Source organism: Zea mays, chromosome 4, assembly GCF_902167145.1.
Source record: "Zea mays cultivar B73 chromosome 4, Zm-B73-REFERENCE-NAM-5.0, whole genome shotgun sequence".
Taxonomy (NCBI): domain Eukaryota; kingdom Viridiplantae; phylum Streptophyta; class Magnoliopsida; order Poales; family Poaceae; genus Zea; species Zea mays.
Window position 1 is genome coordinate 167,822,990 of NC_050099.1, and position 17,440 is coordinate 167,840,429.

The 17,440-nt window shown below is 45.3% G+C and overlaps 2 protein-coding genes across 4 annotated transcripts; one reads left to right on the forward strand and one right to left on the reverse strand.

The window, feature by feature from the left end:
* Positions 1-1,318: 1,318 nt before the first annotated feature.
* Positions 1,319-11,155, forward strand: LOC100193791 (uncharacterized). The gene is made up of 5 exons (NM_001138876.1): positions 1,319-1,706; positions 8,637-8,722; positions 8,820-9,125; positions 9,252-9,335; positions 10,451-11,155. Exons 1-5 carry the CDS (start codon positions 1,404-1,406, stop codon positions 10,845-10,847), a joined length of 1,176 nt encoding a protein of 391 aa, NP_001132348.1. The 5' UTR covers positions 1,319-1,403; the 3' UTR covers positions 10,848-11,155.
* A 1,789-nt stretch (positions 11,156-12,944) lies between these two features.
* Positions 12,945-16,272, reverse strand: LOC100281711 (uncharacterized). Of its 3 annotated transcripts, none has more exons than XM_008678985.4 (3): positions 15,996-16,272; positions 14,159-15,149; positions 12,945-14,018 (listed from the first exon to the last, which is right to left on the reverse strand). In XM_008678985.4, the coding sequence occupies exons 2-3, from the start codon at positions 15,022-15,024 to the stop codon at positions 13,133-13,135; spliced, it is 1,752 nt and encodes a 583-aa protein (XP_008677207.1). In that variant the 5' UTR covers positions 15,025-15,149; positions 15,996-16,272; the 3' UTR covers positions 12,945-13,132. The 3 variants fall into 3 exon arrangements, with proteins under 3 accessions (XP_008677207.1, XP_020407127.1, NP_001355012.1); NM_001368083.1 differs by having other exon boundaries at positions 12,974-14,018; positions 14,159-15,194; positions 15,996-16,224; XM_020551538.3 differs by having other exon boundaries at positions 14,159-16,252.
* Positions 16,273-17,440: the final 1,168 nt, after the last annotated feature.

Consider the following 17,440-nt stretch of genomic DNA (forward strand, 5'->3'; position numbering starts at 1 on the left):
GAATTTAGGAAGAAAAAGGATGGTATAAAAGTAAAAGAATACGGGAGCAAGTTGCGATTTTCCTTTTTTCTTCTCTTTTCTACATTTATTATTTATATAACATGTTCCCCTTAAATGCATCAATAGGGTGTTTGGCCGAGGAAAGAGGTTGTCCATCATTTTCTTACTCCTCATCTTGCTCATCAACCATAGTTGATATTTTTTTCTACTTTTCACGCTCACGCAGTTCGACTACCTCATCCCACCGATGGGGATGGACAAATGCAACGCGAATGGACAAGTGTGGCGCGAACAGCGTGGACAGCGACATCGTACACAATGCGGGCATGGTAATGAACAGGTTGCCCATCAGTGTGTACACATCAGAGATGTTGGGGTGTGCGGCGACCATGTCCACAGACGGTTGATGAGCAAGATGCTCGGGCGCATTGGGGATTCACCGCTGATCAGGTTCGACACATACACATGCGGCGCGTGCGCCGTGTCGGGCACGCTCAAGTGGGACATGACCACTGTCATGTAGTACAAGGGCCTACCCCTGCAGCAGGCCGTCAACTACTGTGTCAGGGACACGATGCAGAATATCCGAAGACAACTATTATCAATAATTAGCCAATATAAACTATTTACAAATCTTTACTAATGTTTACAAAATAACATATCCCTATATCATTGTTTTTGAGGAAAAAAATGACGTATTAGTATTGACACATCGCGTATCCATAGGAAATCTCGTAATTGATTAATAACATCTTGTTGACCACATGTGTAGCTATTAGACAATATATGGGTTTGATATACGAACCTGTATGGTGTTTAGTTGCTTCTTCTACTTTGTTCTAATTGATGAATAAAAAATGAATGGGTCTTTCCTCCTGTCGGGAGAGCACATCTCATGAAGTGATCTAAAATTAATTGCTACTAATGTTTTTTATCAGCGGTATTCGTGTAGCGTCGCAACGCACGAGCAACTAACTAGTATAGATTTAAGGCTTTACTGTTTGGAGCGATATATTTTATTGATGCTCTAAATTCTATAAAATATACTTATTTTTAAATTATATAATATTTTATATGTCACATTATTAAAGATGCTCTAAATGAGATAGTACATGCTCTTATATTTATTCTTATTATAATTGCTCTTAACGTCACCCTTCGCGTGGGCCCTGCAGTATTAATAAACTGAAGACTTCACCGACAAGTGGGCCAATGGCAGCTGTGGTCCGTGGGCGTGACTTTTCCCAATGAGCAACACCAATTCCCTTCTCCGGCCATAAATTCCCGAGGAGATGTTGCATATTTTTCCCAAACTCCTCAAGCAATTTCCATTTCCACCACGACCACTCTCTTCCTCGCAGCGCGTACCAACCCGCCGCCGTCTACTGCCACTCCGCCTGCTCATGGCCTCCCCTACGCAAGGTGATGCCCCCCTCGCGGCTCCGGCTCCGGCGGCTGACGCTACGGACGCGGCCTTCGCCGCCGCGGCCGCGGTGCCGGATCCAGGCGCAGAGTTCGGGTTCCAGCGTCCGGAGCTCGGGAAGGAGAAGCTGGTCGGGACGGTGGGGTTCCACGAGCGCCATGTGTTCCTCTGTTACAAGGGCCCGGATTTGTGGCCGTCCCACCTCGAGGCCTCTGAGTCTGACCGCCTCCCCCGCCTCCTCGCCGCCGCCATCAAGGCCCGAAAGCCCAATCTGAAGAAGACCGTGAGCATCCATATGCTTCCCTCCTGTTTTTTATGCGGCTCGGAAATTAGTTGGTTCGGTACCGCGATGTTTTTTTTGGGTACGCTTCTGGTTTAGTTTTTCGTAGTTGGTTTGCGGGAATTGCGAACTGGAAGCTGGCGGTCTCGAGTCTGGACCCTTTTTTTAGAGTAAGGCCCTGTTCTAATTCTCTAGAGTTAACTATTAGTTAGCTAATAAGTATTAGCTAGGATAGGATGAGACAGATAACAACTAATGGCTATTTAGAGGGTATAGCTAACAATTAGTTGGTGACCCGCTTTGAACTTCTTAAGTAATTTTAGCTGCTAATTGTTAGTTAGAGGTTTGGAACAGACCCCGGTATCACGTGGTTCGTTTGTCTGGATAAGGGCGAGGTTAGTTTTCATGTGAGCTTTTAGGCCATATCGAGCAGATTTACTATCCCATCCCCAATCTCATCTCCTATTTAAAATCCGATCTCATCTCCTGTTTAAACTTCACTCTACAAAGTGCAAACAGTATCAAACAGTGTCACTACCCCTATTTTACGTGATCCACCGAAGATAGCCTTAGGACCCTTGTCCACAGAGTGCTTTGGCGGATTTTCTGTTCACGTTACTGAATACACCACTAGAATCTGTAGAAGATTATAACAAATAAAAGCATGTTGTTCATATAACAGATTAAATCTATCTTAACACATCTAACAGAAAAAAGAGCGAGAAACTCATTTGTAATCATAACGAGGAACTTGAGCGAAGATGAGTTCACAGTGTCGTTGAAGTCAGTAAATGCCGCAGTGCAGCTCGGCGAGCAGTCACATGGCCGCTGTCCAAAAAACTAATTCGCCTTAACCTGTTTAAGTTTTTCAGCGGAGCGAGGTTTTGGAGACACTGCTCCCCTTGGCGTCGCTGTCATGTCGGTGTTGGAGATGGAGGAGCCTGAAGTCGGGCAACACCGAGGATTCCCTCATCCAAAACCTTAATCCGTAGTAGATTGGTTGTTTCTCGTACCTTTCTGAATCTTGGCTTGGGGCTTGCACTTGGCATAGGAAACACTTCGTGCTACTAGTAAATTGCTCACGCTTGCGCGAGTCGTTGACGATGTGCTTACACAGTTAAAAGAGTATTACTTTAGAAATATCGGGTAGCAATAGGCGTATAGATGTACATATAGAATTAAAACAGAATTATTTGAATAGTTAATTATTTACAGTAGAAGAACAGTTCAATATACAGATATAGCAGCATGAGCCATCTAGATGTTGTATTGTAATGGTGCTGCTTGTTGAGTAGAAATATACATGCATCGAATCAATAAAATATTGGTCTTAAAGGCCACAAAACAATGATGTGCTCAAAGACAGTTCGTTGGAGTTCATGAGGTTTGGCATGAAGTCACCAAGAGAATTTAGGGATGGGCTCTCCGACCTGATGGGTAGACGACCAATATCTTGTTGTTGCTTGTTAATGGAGGGTGGAGACCACAACAACTGTTCACTGCTCATCATTCACGCAATGCCTTTAGCTAGTTGCTTAAATCTCTGGGTAACAACCTACTGGTTTCTGCCCGTGTATATGCCAAGTAGGGACTTCAAGACAGAAAATAACATAGCTTTCTGAGTGACATTTGTGCTGAAACCAGCCTCATTGTTTATGGTCTCAAATTCTCAATTGCCAAGGGCGGCTGGTGCTTGGAGTTACTGAATGAAGCACATAATTATTTCAGCCATTCTTCTAGAAACGACGCTTTCTGCACAGGTCAGGTGGCAGATGAGTTAGCCTTGGTAATAGGCTAATAGATCCACCATGGATTATGGAGTCTCCTATGCATGTAGCAAGAGCTACAGTACATAGATATACCTGTACATCTAGGTGATTCAGGAAAATTAATCCTACACTCCCACGTTACTTTACAGGTCACACAGGTCACCAGACCAAGATAAAAAATCAGAATGTGTTCGTTAATGAAGAGCAGGGCGATGCTCCTCCCCATTCCCCAGCACCAGACCGTGTAGGATGCAGGGTCGATGCCCCGACGGTGGGAGGCGATGGAGGGCGCGCAGTCGTGGCCGTGACACTCAGATGCGGCGAATCAAGCGCACAGCAACTCCTTGGTGCAGGATACGAATTAATATTGGGATAAAGGCTTTACCTGTGGATGGGTCAGTGGCGAGGACGACGGAGTCGGGCATTGGAGGACGGGCGCGACCGCGCGAGGAGACATCAGAGGATCGGAGGACCAGCGCGAGGAGGCCGGTGGAGATGACAATCCGATGGAGGTGAAGAGGGCGGCGGCAGACAGTGTTCGTCGTCGTCGGGGACACAATGGCGGCCACCAACTCGGCGACGCCGTTCCTGCTGGTCTCGTGTAAGCCCTGGCCATGGTGGGTGTTTGTGTAGAAGAGGAGGCATTCTTCGGTCTGGACTCTGGACTCTGCTGGAAGTGTCGTGGCGCGTCGGTATGATGAAAGGTCAGAAGAACGGTTGTTCCTTCGATCACGATCGTACGACTATAAAGAAAAGTGACGACGTGGACACGCTAGGATGTTATGGGCCTTAAGCCCATTAGTTAGGTCATTATGGTTACGTTAGCTGCGGCCACTGTTCACGTGTGATTACTGTAGCGCGTGAACAATGCCGACCAGATAGGGTTTGTTATGTTGCTTAACTATTAAGTTAGGGTTACCTCTCTATATAAGGAGGGGCAGGGTGTTAGTAGAGGGGGGAAGAAGATATAGATCTGGTTTACTCCTAGGGCCTTCTACGGGAGGGCTGAGTACCAGGACTATCTTGCAAGTGCATCACAGTTCACAACAAATTGGTATCGGACTATCGGAGCCACTACGCGCGCATCGCCACCATGGCCAGCGCGCACGACGATCATGTGACCTACTCCGCCAAGATGGACCTCGTCCTCGAGCAACTCGTCGCCATCAATGCCCGTTTGGATTCCCACGACGCTTGTCCGGCCAAGCTCAAGCAGGCGTGGGTTAGCCCCTCCGCTTCTACCGCGGGCTGCCTGGGCACAGGCAACCTAGGCGCGAGCGAGGGCGGCCTGGGCGCGGGCGGAGGCGGCCGGGTCGAGGACGATGGGGTCGATGGGCTGCAACCGGACACACCCAGGGAGGAGGTGGAGGCTGCGTTCTACATTGAGGTGGCTGTGCCACTACTGCAGCCCGCTTTCGTGCTTGTGGAGGTCCAGGCGTGGCTCGACTACGGCTGTGCGTGGATCTGCTCGCCCAATCTGCAACAATCGGCCGCCATGGTGGCCCAACCTGTAGAGGCGCTGCTACGGGATAACCCTCCACGCCACAGCTACCAATCCTCCGCGTCGTGGCCATCAATCTTCTGCACCACAGACAGCCATCCGCTGCATCGTCGCAGCTGTGGTCGACGTCAACCACCTTGGCCTCCGTCACGGCGTGGTCACCTGAGCTACAACACCAGGCGCAGGGAGCCCTCTGCGCCACCGCAGCCACGTCTGTCATCGGTCGATCTGGCCACCGACGCGTCCTTCTTCAATAGATCTGACCACTGACGTGGTTCAATTTTTTTCTAGGTGAATAAAATACTAAGTCGAGATGTAAAAGACTTAATATTGAGTCATTAAGTGCTAGTTTAGTATGGGTCAATTCTTCTTGACTACAGCTCGCGGACGAGCTGTTTTTAAGGAGGGATGGAATGTTATGGGCCTTAAGCCCATCAACTAGGTCATTATGGTTATGTTAGCCGCGCTAACTGTTCACGTGCGGTTACTGTAGCGCGTGAACAGTGCTGGCCAGGTGGGGTTTGTTATGTTGCTTAACTATTAAGTTAGGGTTACCTCTCTATATAAGGAGGGGCAGGGTGTTAGTAGAGGGGGGGGGAGAAGATATAGATCTGGTTTACTCCTAGGGCCTCCTACGGGAGGGCTGAGTATCGGGACTATCTTGCGAGTGCATCACAGTTCACAACATAGGAGCACGTCTTTGCTCCCAGCTCTAATATATAGAAATTGGGCTCTGTGACTCTAGTTTATTTGCGGTTTGGCATTATGTGTTGAACTTATATGTTCTGGTTTTGTTTAACTAGACGGTAGACGGAGCACGGTTGTCCATGAATTGACTGGCTTAATACATCTATTTGTCTAGATCCAATCGCCATACTTTGGACTCTCCTTACATTTTATTTATTCATATTCCATGGTTCTTTTCTGATGCTTAAGTTTAAGAGGTATGCATAAATGAACTATATATGTCTCCTCTACTTGTTAGGGTTATGTTGTTGTTATTCATGGTCCCATTCCAATCCCATCTGTTGTTATTTATTCATATTCCATGGTCTCATGAATCGTGTTTTTAGTAGTTTCGGCAACATTTTTAATTCTAATTTTAGTTGTTTAGCTGGATCTCTTACTTTTTGCTTGGCACCCATGATTCATTTCCAGTACTTAAGTTTAAGAGGTAGTTATATGAACACTATATGGTTCTTCTGCCCCTTATTTGGGTTGTTGACATAGTTATTTTCTAATGGTACCATGAGTTGGTGTCAGTTTTGGTTAATGATTATTTGAAGCTTGAGGGGTCATTTGCCCTGTTTGTTTTTTCAATGTTACTTATAGATTCTAGTCTCTTTCCCCCTCAAGTGTCATCTAAGTAATAGCTTACTGCAGTTTGTTTAAATCTTTGCCCATTTTCTTCTGCGTGAATCATCGATATTCCTATGTTCTTGGCATATACTGTTACATGTATTTAGCTATGACTTGAATGGGTTTGACATATATTGGTTGAGCTCCAGATTAACTTGTTCCTAATTGAATCGTTTTAGTCCGAAACGTAAAAATCATTGCCTCTATTGTTTATGAGTGTTGCTATTGATCATATGATTTGCATAGTTGATGGTTTGGAAGAAACGCAAAAACGTCCTGTGTGTCTATAAGATGTTACCGAATCCATTGTCACTGTCCATGTCTCTAGGTTTCTGCTCTGTTATACTGTTATCCAAATTATATGGTAGGATCCGAACTGTTCTAACTGTAGGAAAAACGCAGAAGTTTTTATCACCTCATATAATATAGGCAACAAACTGATCTTGACTATTGTCGTGTCCCAAATAACAAACAAACAACTAGTGCTTTCGTTATAAAGGCTCCTTGAGATTGTATTACCTATTGTTTTGAGCTAGTTTGTTGTCTTCTTGTTGCATGTTATTCTTTCACAATTGTAATTTTTACCGGGGAATTAAGTTTATGAGCCATACTATGAAGCCACGAGAGAGTTATCGAGCATCGTTTGAGAGGAATAACGAGGGTCTTTTTGAACCAATTTGGTTTCATGCCTAGAAGGTCAACCATGGAAGCCATTTTCTTAAAAAGACAAATGATGGAGCAGTATAGGGAGTAAAAGGACCTACACATGATTTTCATTGACTTGGAGAGGCTTACAACAAAACACCAAGAAATGTTATGTGACGGGCTTTGGACAAACAAAAAGTTCCAACGAAATACGTTGGACTCATTAAGGACATGTACAACAATGTTGTGGCTAGTGTTTGAACAAGTGATGGAAACACATGACTTAACGATTAGAATAGCACTACATCATGGATCAGCTTTGAACCCTTACCTTTTTACCTTGATGATGGATAAGGTCCAAAGGGACATGCAAGGAGATATTCCTTGGTGTATGATTTTTGCAGAGCAAAAGGGCCTCTAGAGTAATGGTTAAGGCTTCCGAGTAGCACCTCTAGGTCTCGGGTTCGATCTCCCTCGATGGCAAATTTTGGGCATGGTTAAAAAAATCGCCTCGCTGTGCCCCGTCCGCTCTCGGGGATCGATATACAGCGTGCCACCCTCCGGCTGGGTCGTTACTAAGTGGGCAGTTGATTGGCCCGTTAGTGATAGGGGGCCACGGTTTGGGGGTTTTCTCGGTCGAGAACATGTTTCGGCCTCTTCTTAATATAATACCGGGAGGGCGGTCTTTCCCTCCCCGGTCGAGTTTTTTTGTATGTTTTTTGCAGACAATGTAGTGCTAGTTAATGAAAATCGGACATGAGTAAATAGGAAACTAGAGTTATGGCGGGAGACTCTAGAGTCCAAAGTTTTCAGAGTTAGTAAAACTAAAACCGAATATATAAGATGTGATTTCGACACTACACATGGGGAAGGTGATGTTAATTTGGAAGGTCAAGTAGTGCCTAGGAAGGACACCTTTAGGTATTTAGGATCAATGCTACAGAGATACTAGGATGTTGATGAAGACTTAAGCCATAGAATCAAAGCAGGGTGGATGAAATGACATTAAACATCTGGTGTTCTATATAATAAGAGGGTACCACAAAAGCTAAAAGGCAAGTTTATAGAACAACGATTAGACCTGCTATGTTGTATGGTGCATAATGTTTTTTTCTCGAACCACACAGGAGAGTCGCGCACCATAATGGTACAAAATGTTGGCCTACAAAAAGATGACATGTTTAACAGTAAGTGCTGCGAAAATGCATATGTTGTGTTGGATTTGTGGCCATACAAGAAGTGATCAAGTCTAGAATGATGATATACTTGATAGGATAGGGGTAGCACCAATTGAAAAAAAAGCTTGACCAACATCGGTTGAGATGATTTGGACATGCCCAATAGAGACCTTCAGATGCACCAGTGTGTAGTGGGATCTTAAAGTGCGATAGCAATAAGAAAAGAGGAAAATAAAGACCGAAGTTGTAAAAGAGGTAGTAAAATGAGACTTGAAATGATGGAATATACCCAAAGATTTAGCCTCGAATAGGAGTGCATGGAGTGCCCGAATCTTGACTTGTTGGTTCTTTTGGGTTTTAACTCTAGCCTACTTTTTGGAAAGAAATGCTTCCGAAAAAGGTTGTAAGTTTGGTAGTATTTGCTGATTCATCTTTCTTCCACATATATATCCAATGGCTGCTATGTTTTACCATGTCACAGATCAAATTGACCATCTGTGAAGGAGAAGATGGCACTGAATCATCAAATGGAGATGTGTTGATCTTTCCAGATATGATCAGATATAAGTAAGCTGCAAGCGTGGTAACTAATAAACATGTGGTATTTATGCGTCAAAGTAAACTAATCTGTTAATTTTCAATCTGTGAAATAATATTTTTGCAGAGGGCTGACCCATTTTGACGTGGACAACTTTGTTGAAGAAGTGCTTGTGAAGGATATTGACTGGCTTCCTAGATCTCCTGAGCCTATGAGTGGTTCCTATATTTTTGTTTGCTCCCATGGAAGCAGGGACAAAAGGTGTGGTGTTTGTGGACCTGCTTTGATTAAAAGGTTCAAGGAAGAGATAAATGAACTGGGACTTGATGATCAGGTGGCTGTCAGTGCATGCTCACACGTGGGAGGTCATAAGTATGCAGGAAACGTCATCATTTTCAGTTCTGATGCCAAGGGAGAAGTGACTGGTCATTGGTAAGTACTGTTATTAAATTAACATTAAACGTTCACTTTGTCTTGTGCAACTATTTTTTTACTTTTGCATATACACATTCTTGCCTTTTATAATCTAATTAGTACTCAATACAATTGCAATTATAGGTATGGTTATGTTGTTCCTGATGATGTGCCTGTTTTGCTGCATAAACATATTGGACAAGGAGAAGTTGTGGACCATCTATGGAGGTATCCCCCTTGTTGAACCCTTGTACTCCTATCTGTACACCATAGGTTGTGAATTTAGAATTGTTTACTCATCATTTACATCTTATCCTGATGTGGAGTCATGAATGACTAGATGTCGGTTCCCAGCCTATTGTGATGCTCTTTCTTATCCTACAAAGTACATGCTTATGTGAACATGTGTTCATATTCTATGAATAATCATACCAAAAACCTGCATAATGTTCTAGTTTAATTGCATTAGTTATAGTACTGTTAATTCGTTTTTTAACAATGCTTAAATTAGCTTCAATGGAGAATTAGAAATCATAATGTTCAAAACTATGTGCATTTCAGTAGTCTAATGTATTAGGGGGCCAAAGTCGTAATTCGAAATTCTAAAAAACTCGGCCGGGGAGTGAAAGACCGTCCTCTCGGTATTATATTAAGAAGAGACCGAAACATGGTCCCGGCCGAGAAAATCCCCAACCCTTGCCTTCCATCACTAGTGGTTCGTCACCGCCCACTCTGCAACGGCCCAGCCGAAGGGTGGCGTACATGACGTAACCTGAGAGCGGGTGGGGCACAACGAGGGGATTTTTTTAACCAAGCCAGGAATTCGTCCCCGAAGGGGATTGAACCTGGGACCTAGAGGTGCTACTCGGAAGCCTTAATTTGAAATTTACCCCCGGAAGCCTTAATTTGAAATTTACTCTTGTACATTAAAGTTGTTCAAGACAATGCACTATAAGCATCATGAAACTGTATTCTTGTGTAGTGCATTTTCTGTTCAGGCATGCTCATACACAAGAGATTTGCTATATCAACTCATTCATATTTGAAATCCTTTTTAAATCATCCTCCCTTATTGGTGTGAGTTTATCCAGAATCTCAGTGTTCATATTCACAGTTCTTTGTTGCAGTAGAACAATGGCGTTTCCCAAATCTAATAACGCACGTTCCAAATTCGTTTCACTTTTTGTACTTGTGCCACAAGGCACTGGGGCCACCAAATTAACGCTTTCTGCCTCCATTGCTATTATGCTTTGTTCAAGCGATCCTACAATATATGTTTGATTGATAGCCGAGTGTTTCTTTGTACTGGGGTTCTTATGTGTGCTATATATGGTGTCTTGCAGGGGACAGATGGGTTTATCTGTGGAGCAGCAGAAGCGAGCTCTCGAGCTTCGGAACATGGTAAATGGTGGCGAAGAATCCCTTGAAGAAACCAGAACAGATGGTGCTTCTTTCAACCCTGCAGCAGCTGGTGGATGCTGCCAAGGCAATGGTGGCTTCACCTGCTGCCAAACTGACCTGCCAAAGGAAAAACAAGACAAGAGCATCATAGCTGAGCAGAACCCCAAGAGCTCTGACAAGGAGGGTGGTGCTGGCAGCAAGAAGGGGGATACAAAGACTTGCCCAGTGCCCATCTGGTTTGAGACCTGGGAGAGAGCTGACACATATGCCGCTCTTGCTGTTGTTGCAGCTGCCGCAGCGGTGCTTGTCTCCTTCAGAATCTACAAGAACCTCAACTGAAGAACATGGGAGATCCTGGAAGAGGTGACCAAAACAAGTATAGGTGAAACAGCGTACTGTGATAAAAGTCTGGGATGAGAATAAATTTACCTGTGCATAATGCTAGGCTTAGGCTATGGCTAGCAAATCGTTGTGCAAAATATTGTTGTGCATTGTTTACAAAGTGATGTTTGAAATAGAAGATAACGGCGATGAACAAGCCGTTGGAGATAACCTTAGAACCTCAAAGTAGCTTATCTGGAGATGGAGACGGTGTTGAAAAGATGTTGCTGCCAGTGTTCTCGTATGTGAACTCCTTGTGAACCTCCACTCCACTGCAATCGAAGTTTCGATGCCTTAGCTGCTGTTTATCATAAGCAAGGCGATGGGATCGGCATCACCACTAACTTTGATGATGTTATCTTTTGTTTGAATTTTGGATGTTCTGGAGCATCTAGATGTTAAAACTATGTCAGGTTGATTAGAAAATAGAATAAAATAGAGAGACTAAAAATTATTGGCTAGAAACCAAACACCCTTTAAGTATTTTAGATTCTTTATTAATTATATTTTATAGTATATTTATTTAATGTTAGTTTTTATATTTTTTAAATAATTTTGATCTCTCTAACAAACTTAGAACAAATTATTATAATTTAGAATAAAAAGCGAGTCCTGTACATATATGGCGCAGGGCCATGAAGGGCAATTGCGGCTGACGATCGCAGATACTGATGTAGGTGCGATTGGTTGCCTGCTTTCTAGCGGTCCTGTCTCCTTCGGTGCAGGCAGGTCACGATTGGATGTAGGGATGGCAACGGGGAATTTCCCGTCGGGTTTTAGCTCCCCAAACCCGTCCCCGCGACGAAAAAATTTCCCCGCGGGGATCCCCACGAATGCTTGCGGGGGACATTTCTTCCCCATCCCCGTTCCCCACGGGGATAAATCCCCATCGGGTATCCCCATCCCCGCTTAAATTATAATTAAATCGTACTTCATTTGTTATTAATGTAAAACATTGTCACTTATACACATTGTTAGATGTAAAAATCATTATGTATGCATTAAAATCAATGTATTTGTACAACGGGTGATCTCTTGACAAGGTAATTATTTATTTTTATCATTAACTATTACATGAAAATATTGTCACATGTAAGTTTAACGGGTCCCCGCGGGGAACGGGGATGGGCCATTCTCCGTCCCCGTTTACCCGTCGGGGGAGAATTTCTCCCCGTTTACATCCCCGTGGGAGAAGAAACTCCCCCATCCCCATCCTCTAATAGATGAATTCCCCGCGGGGAATCGGGGATCGGGTCCCCGTTGCCATCTCTAATTGGATGGCTGAACGAGTGCCAGAGCCTGGTTATCCACACGCAAGTAGAAACGACCCAGGCGCGCTAGAGAAGGCAACCAATCGCGCCCTGAAGATCGCTGATGCATCAGTCTGATGGTCATCTTACCTGATGCTATTGCCTATCGGCCGGAGCTTTCCTGTTAACCTTTCGATGTCATTCAGCTGTCGCTGTGTGATCGCCAAATCAAAACTAGTAGAGCGAGCATGTGACTGTCAAGGTTACCAGTGACATGCCATCAGAAAGAATAGGCGTCAACTGTACAATCGGTCATAATAACTACTTTCTCTTTCCAAACCGCGAGTCAGTTTCTTCATCCCAATCCAAGACTTTCTAATTTTAACGAGATTTATAAAAAAAAAGACACATATTTAACATCAAACAAGATTTATTAGGCACAAAAAATATTTAATATTGCAAAAAATATGACCAACCTAAGGAAAGTTATACCCATCCATCACAAAATAGTAGTCATTTTTGCTCTATGTCCACGTTTATATGGATGATTATGAACAAGGAAAAACAAAACGAATTTTAATTTACAACTGAGGGAGTATTGTTTTTCATTAACAAGGAAATAAGCATCTAAATTTAAGGGGTATTTGATTTCCCTAGCTAAAGTTTAATTCGTAACACATCAAATATTTGAATATCAATTATGAGTATTAGTTATAAGTTTAATTAAGTTTCATAAATTTATCTCGTCCTTTAGTATAATTAGTTTTATAATTGGAATACCATTTTTTTTTTGAAAAAAAGAACATGTCTTGCAAAGGCCTTGCAGGAGATCAGTACAATGAAGACTTGCTGAATTACAGATGTGAACTTTAAGAACGTGTAAAATACAAAACAAAACAGGTTGAAGGCACAAATCTACAACACCAACCATCTGCTAAAAACATAACATCAGAAAACCCTACATCCAGTGTAAAAAAAAAGCCCACATGTTTGCTAGAAGAAACCAAACTCCAAGTAGCCGTCGACACCTTTCTGGGGTGCACCAACGGAGGCATCGTCAGCAGCAGCTCCAGACGGCGATGAAGGATGATTTGACGGCCTCTCGATCTCGACAGGCTTTGGTACCTCCGGTGGGCTTGCGCACCTTATGAGCGCCCAATTCACGCCCTCAAAGAAGGGATGCTGCTTGATCTCCGTGGCTCCACGCTTGTAGGCCAGCCGTTGCTGGGGCTCCTTCACAAGCAGACCCCTGATCAGATCCCTCGCCGAGAAGCTGACGGCCGGGTACTCCGGGAAGCGCAGCTGCTGGCCAATGACATTGAACAGCGTGGCCCGGTTGCTGGATCCCTTGAAAGGCGTCTTCCCGAACAGCAGCTCGTACAAGAATACCCCGAAGGTCCACCAGTCGACGGCGCTGCCATGGCCCTCGCCTTTGATGATCTCGGGGGCCAGGTACTCGTGCGTCCCAACGAACGACATCGACCGTGCGTCGCTGGGCTCTGCTATGAGCTCAGGCCAAGGGTTGACCGGGGTGGCAGCTTCAGGTCTTGGCTTCCGTTCTTTCTTGGACTTGGAGGAGAACAGGCGCGGGCCAAAGCAGGTGGTCGGGGCTGCGCATGACGGTTGGACGACGCAGGACGGCTCGACGCAAGCTGGCTGCGCACAGTAGCCATGGCTGTTCTTCCTGAGCGCTTCTGCGTCAGGGTTCGAGGATCTGATCAGCGTCGGGCTGACTGCGCAGCGAAGGGAGAGGTCGAAGTCCGAGAGCATGATGTGCCCGTCCTCCCGGACAAGGACGTTCTCTGGCTTGAGATCACGGTATATGATACCGAGCATGTGCAGGTATTCTAGCGCCAGGAGGACTTCTGCTATGTAGAATCTGCAGCAAGCAATAGGTTTTGTTTTTCAGTCACGATGATTTCAAACTAATGAACTCAAAAGCCTTAACTCTGTTAAGTACTATTTAGACAGTGAAATGCAATACATGCGGATGGTAAAATGTGGATAAGACATACGTACTTGACAGCTTGCTCCGGGAAATGTTTGCCAGGCTGCCTCTGCCGAAGAGCGTGGAGGTCTCCTCCGGGGCAGAACTCCATGACCAGGCAGGAGAACTTATCGGTCTCGAAGTGGGTGTAAAGCGTAGGAAGGAAGGGGTGATCCAGGCACTGCAGAATCTCCTTCTCCGTTTGAGCCCGGAGCAGCTTCTTACGGCTCGCTAGCGACGCCTTATCCATGACCTTCATCGCGAAATAGCTCTTGGTCCCATTCAGCTCAGAGAGGTACACGCTGCCGATGTCGCCGCAGCCTAGCCTCTTGAGCAGCCTGAAATGGCTCAGTCCAAGAACCCCGTCTCTGGTCCTGACCGTCTGGATCGCCTCCCACCGCGAATCGTTCGCCTTGTGAGGCTTCGTGCTGTTGCTCATGCTGCTGCACGAGCTCTCGTCACTGATGTCGCTGCTTGTGCTAGGCCTGCATCTTCCACTGTTGCCCCTGTCACCGATCTCGGGTGGATCAGCGGCCTTAGCACTCGCACTGACCTTTGCCTGGGCCTGGCTAGTCCCTCCACACGTCTGAAACGAAGTGGAACCCCCGTTCGTGCTCCCATGCTCCGCTACCGCTTTCTTGCTCGGTTCTACGGGGAACTTGACCGACGCGGCGTCGACAGGTTCCTTGAGGCGGTGGTCTGGTTTCTGCTCGTTCAGCTCAGGTTTATGGCTCGATTTGCTCAGGTCAGTTGTTGTTCCTGGTAACACCGTCAGCGCAGAAGCACAGGAATTGTTCGTCTGGGGAAGCTCGAAAGGGGGAGCACTCTTAGAGCATTGCTTCGTGCCTGGGATGCCTGGCGTTTCTGGGAGAATTTGGGGCATTGCCTTCGAAGCCATAGCTGCAAACACCTGTCTGTTTTTTCAGACGAGATGACCAGAGAGTTCAACACGCTCGATCTGGTCAGTCAGGAAGCAACCTTGGCATTGCAATGGACTATTTGCATTGTAGATTCATTGACAATCTGCAAATGGTGTGGGGGGGAAGAACTTCGATGAAATCGGCAAAACTGTGAGTGGCAAAAATAGCGATTATAAAACGCAGGAGGGGCTGCGACATAATATTCAAGTAGACAGTAAACCAAGACTTTGCCAAAAAGAAATAAATAAGGCGAGAAAATGACGGCCACATTCAGCATCCGCCATGGACGCCTCATCATTGGGTGCTCAATGTGCGCCCGCCGCACTTGGGGGGGTTCGTTCATCTGTTGTCGGCCTAGAGCTAGGAAAGGTCCTGTTAAAACCATCAACTATGTCCAGCCCCGCCCCCCACTGACCTCAATCATGCAACGCTACAGATCTAGCGTCCTCTTTAGCAATAAACAAGCGTCTGATCAGCAGAGAGTGCTCGCCAAAGGCGCATCATTGCCGCTTGCAAAAGAGAGCCGCCCGCCCCAGAACGAAGGCCTTTCCTCGCGCGCGCGCGCACACACACAGAGAGAGAGAAAACACACACTACTGCCTAGCAGTTAGAGGCGCGCAAAGCTGGCGAGTCGAAATCGGGGCCGCATTTCAACGAAACCAAAATGCTCCTTTTTTTTTTTGCCAATTTCTTCTTCTGGTGTTGGCTGCGGAAAGGTGAGGAAAGCAGGAAGTAGGGACGGGCTTTTCTCGTCTTTCTGCGAAATGCAGAACGGCAGAGATGAGCCAAACCGAACAGCTCTGGAACCCAGCAGGCGCGACAGATCTATAGGAGTAACAGGACCGAAGGCCGAAGCACATTTATTTATATATAAATAACGGAAGGCAGCCGAATCAGGAACCAGGGAAAACAGAACCGGAGGGGAGATGTGGCGCAGCAGAAATCTCACCCGATTGCGCTGCGCGGAGGCTGGGAGTCATGAGGACCTGCATCTTTTGTGCCCCCGCGGAGATGGGAGTCCGAAGCCCGCGCTCCTGTCCAGTTTCTCTCTAGAGCTCTGGCGCGCGGGAGATGTCTTGTGGACTCGTGGAGCAATGGCGGAGGGGGGAGGAGGAAGAAGACGGGGAGGTGTCGAGTATTAATGGCCTCCCTTTCTGCTCCCCGGCCCGGCGGCCCGTCAGTTCGCTTTCGTTTTCTACTATCGGTTTTTTATTGTAAATTTTCATTTCGCGGGTGCAATGATCCTGTCCCGCAGTTTTTGGGGGTCCCTGGGTGGGCGAGGGCGACGCCTAGTGTCTGGAAAACGACATGGCCGCCTCGATCTTCCGCTGGTCCCTCTCTCATCAGTTTACTAGGAGCGCTAATGGATGTACAGTTCCATGTATGTGAACGCCATAGCCAAGAAGATCAACGGAATACTCTGCCAAAAACCAGCATCAGGAAAAACAACGCGTTGGATCATGAAATCAGAGGCCGTTTGGCGACTGTTTACACTCTAGGTAGACAAAAATACTGCAGAAGCAGTCGAATTCGGTACCACTTAGACTATCTCTAACAGCTTATTCATATATATACTTATGTTCAAATTCTACTTTGTGCACAGTACAATTTTAATATACAGAATAGTGTAAAACAATATTTTTAGATAAATTTTAGATGAACCGCTGCAAACGGTCTTAAAAGCCAGCTAACCATCTAAATAGTGAAAGCTGCCTCTCGGGCGATCATGATGGCGCGGGTAGTACAAAATCATTTTAGCCCTGTACAACGTACTACTGCAGCAACCTTACAAGTTCCAACGTTGCAATTTTTTATTACCATACGTGCATCTCTGTAAAAAAATCACATCGCCAATCAATTGGACGTGACAAAGCTCTCTCTCCCGTCACCTCGTTAAGAGCCCACAGTCAACTTTTTTCTTGCTTTCCGCGAAGGGATCGGTGGAAGCAAAGCTAGATGGGCCGGTTACTCGTCGTAGGTTACCTAGTAGGTTTCTTTTATTTTTCTTTTAAAGATAGCTCGTACTCAGTCTGTCTTACAATATCTGTACTTCTATAATTTAAATTTCGTCATAAAATAAAAAAACAACACAACAAAATAGCTAATAGTACAATTCATAAAATGGTATATATGTATAAAAATATCTCCAAGAACTAGATAAATGACTTGCCAAACCAAATTTTGGCTACTCAACAGCAAAATAACTCTCCAACGTATTAGCTATGTGACTCGCTAAGCTATCGAGCTCTCCAAATTTTCTCTCTCACTAGCCAAATTTGGCTAGTCAATTGACTAGCCGAACTAGATAGATAGTCTGTTGAAGTGAGATAATATGTATAGACTGTATTATAAAAAGATAAATAGATAGTCAAATAGAGAGAGCTAAAGATAAAG

Excerpts from the sequence above, each read along its gene's own strand:
- LOC100193791 (NM_001138876.1), top strand. The coding sequence starts at position 1,404 with ATGGCCTCCCCTACGCAAGGTGATGCCCCCCTCGCGGCTCCGGCTCCG. Across the intron at positions 1,707-8,636 it reads AGCCCAATCTGAAGAAGACC|ATCAAATTGACCATCTGTGA; the intron begins GTGAGCATCCAT and ends ACCATGTCACAG. Across the intron at positions 9,336-10,450 it reads GTTGTGGACCATCTATGGAG|GGGACAGATGGGTTTATCTG; the intron begins GTATCCCCCTTG and ends GGTGTCTTGCAG.
- LOC100281711 (XM_008678985.4), bottom strand. The coding sequence starts at position 15,024 with ATGGCTTCGAAGGCAATGCCCCAAATTCTCCCAGAAACGCCAGGCATC. Across the intron at positions 14,019-14,158 it reads TTCCCGGAGCAAGCTGTCAA|ATTCTACATAGCAGAAGTCC; the intron begins GTACGTATGTCT and ends TGCTTGCTGCAG.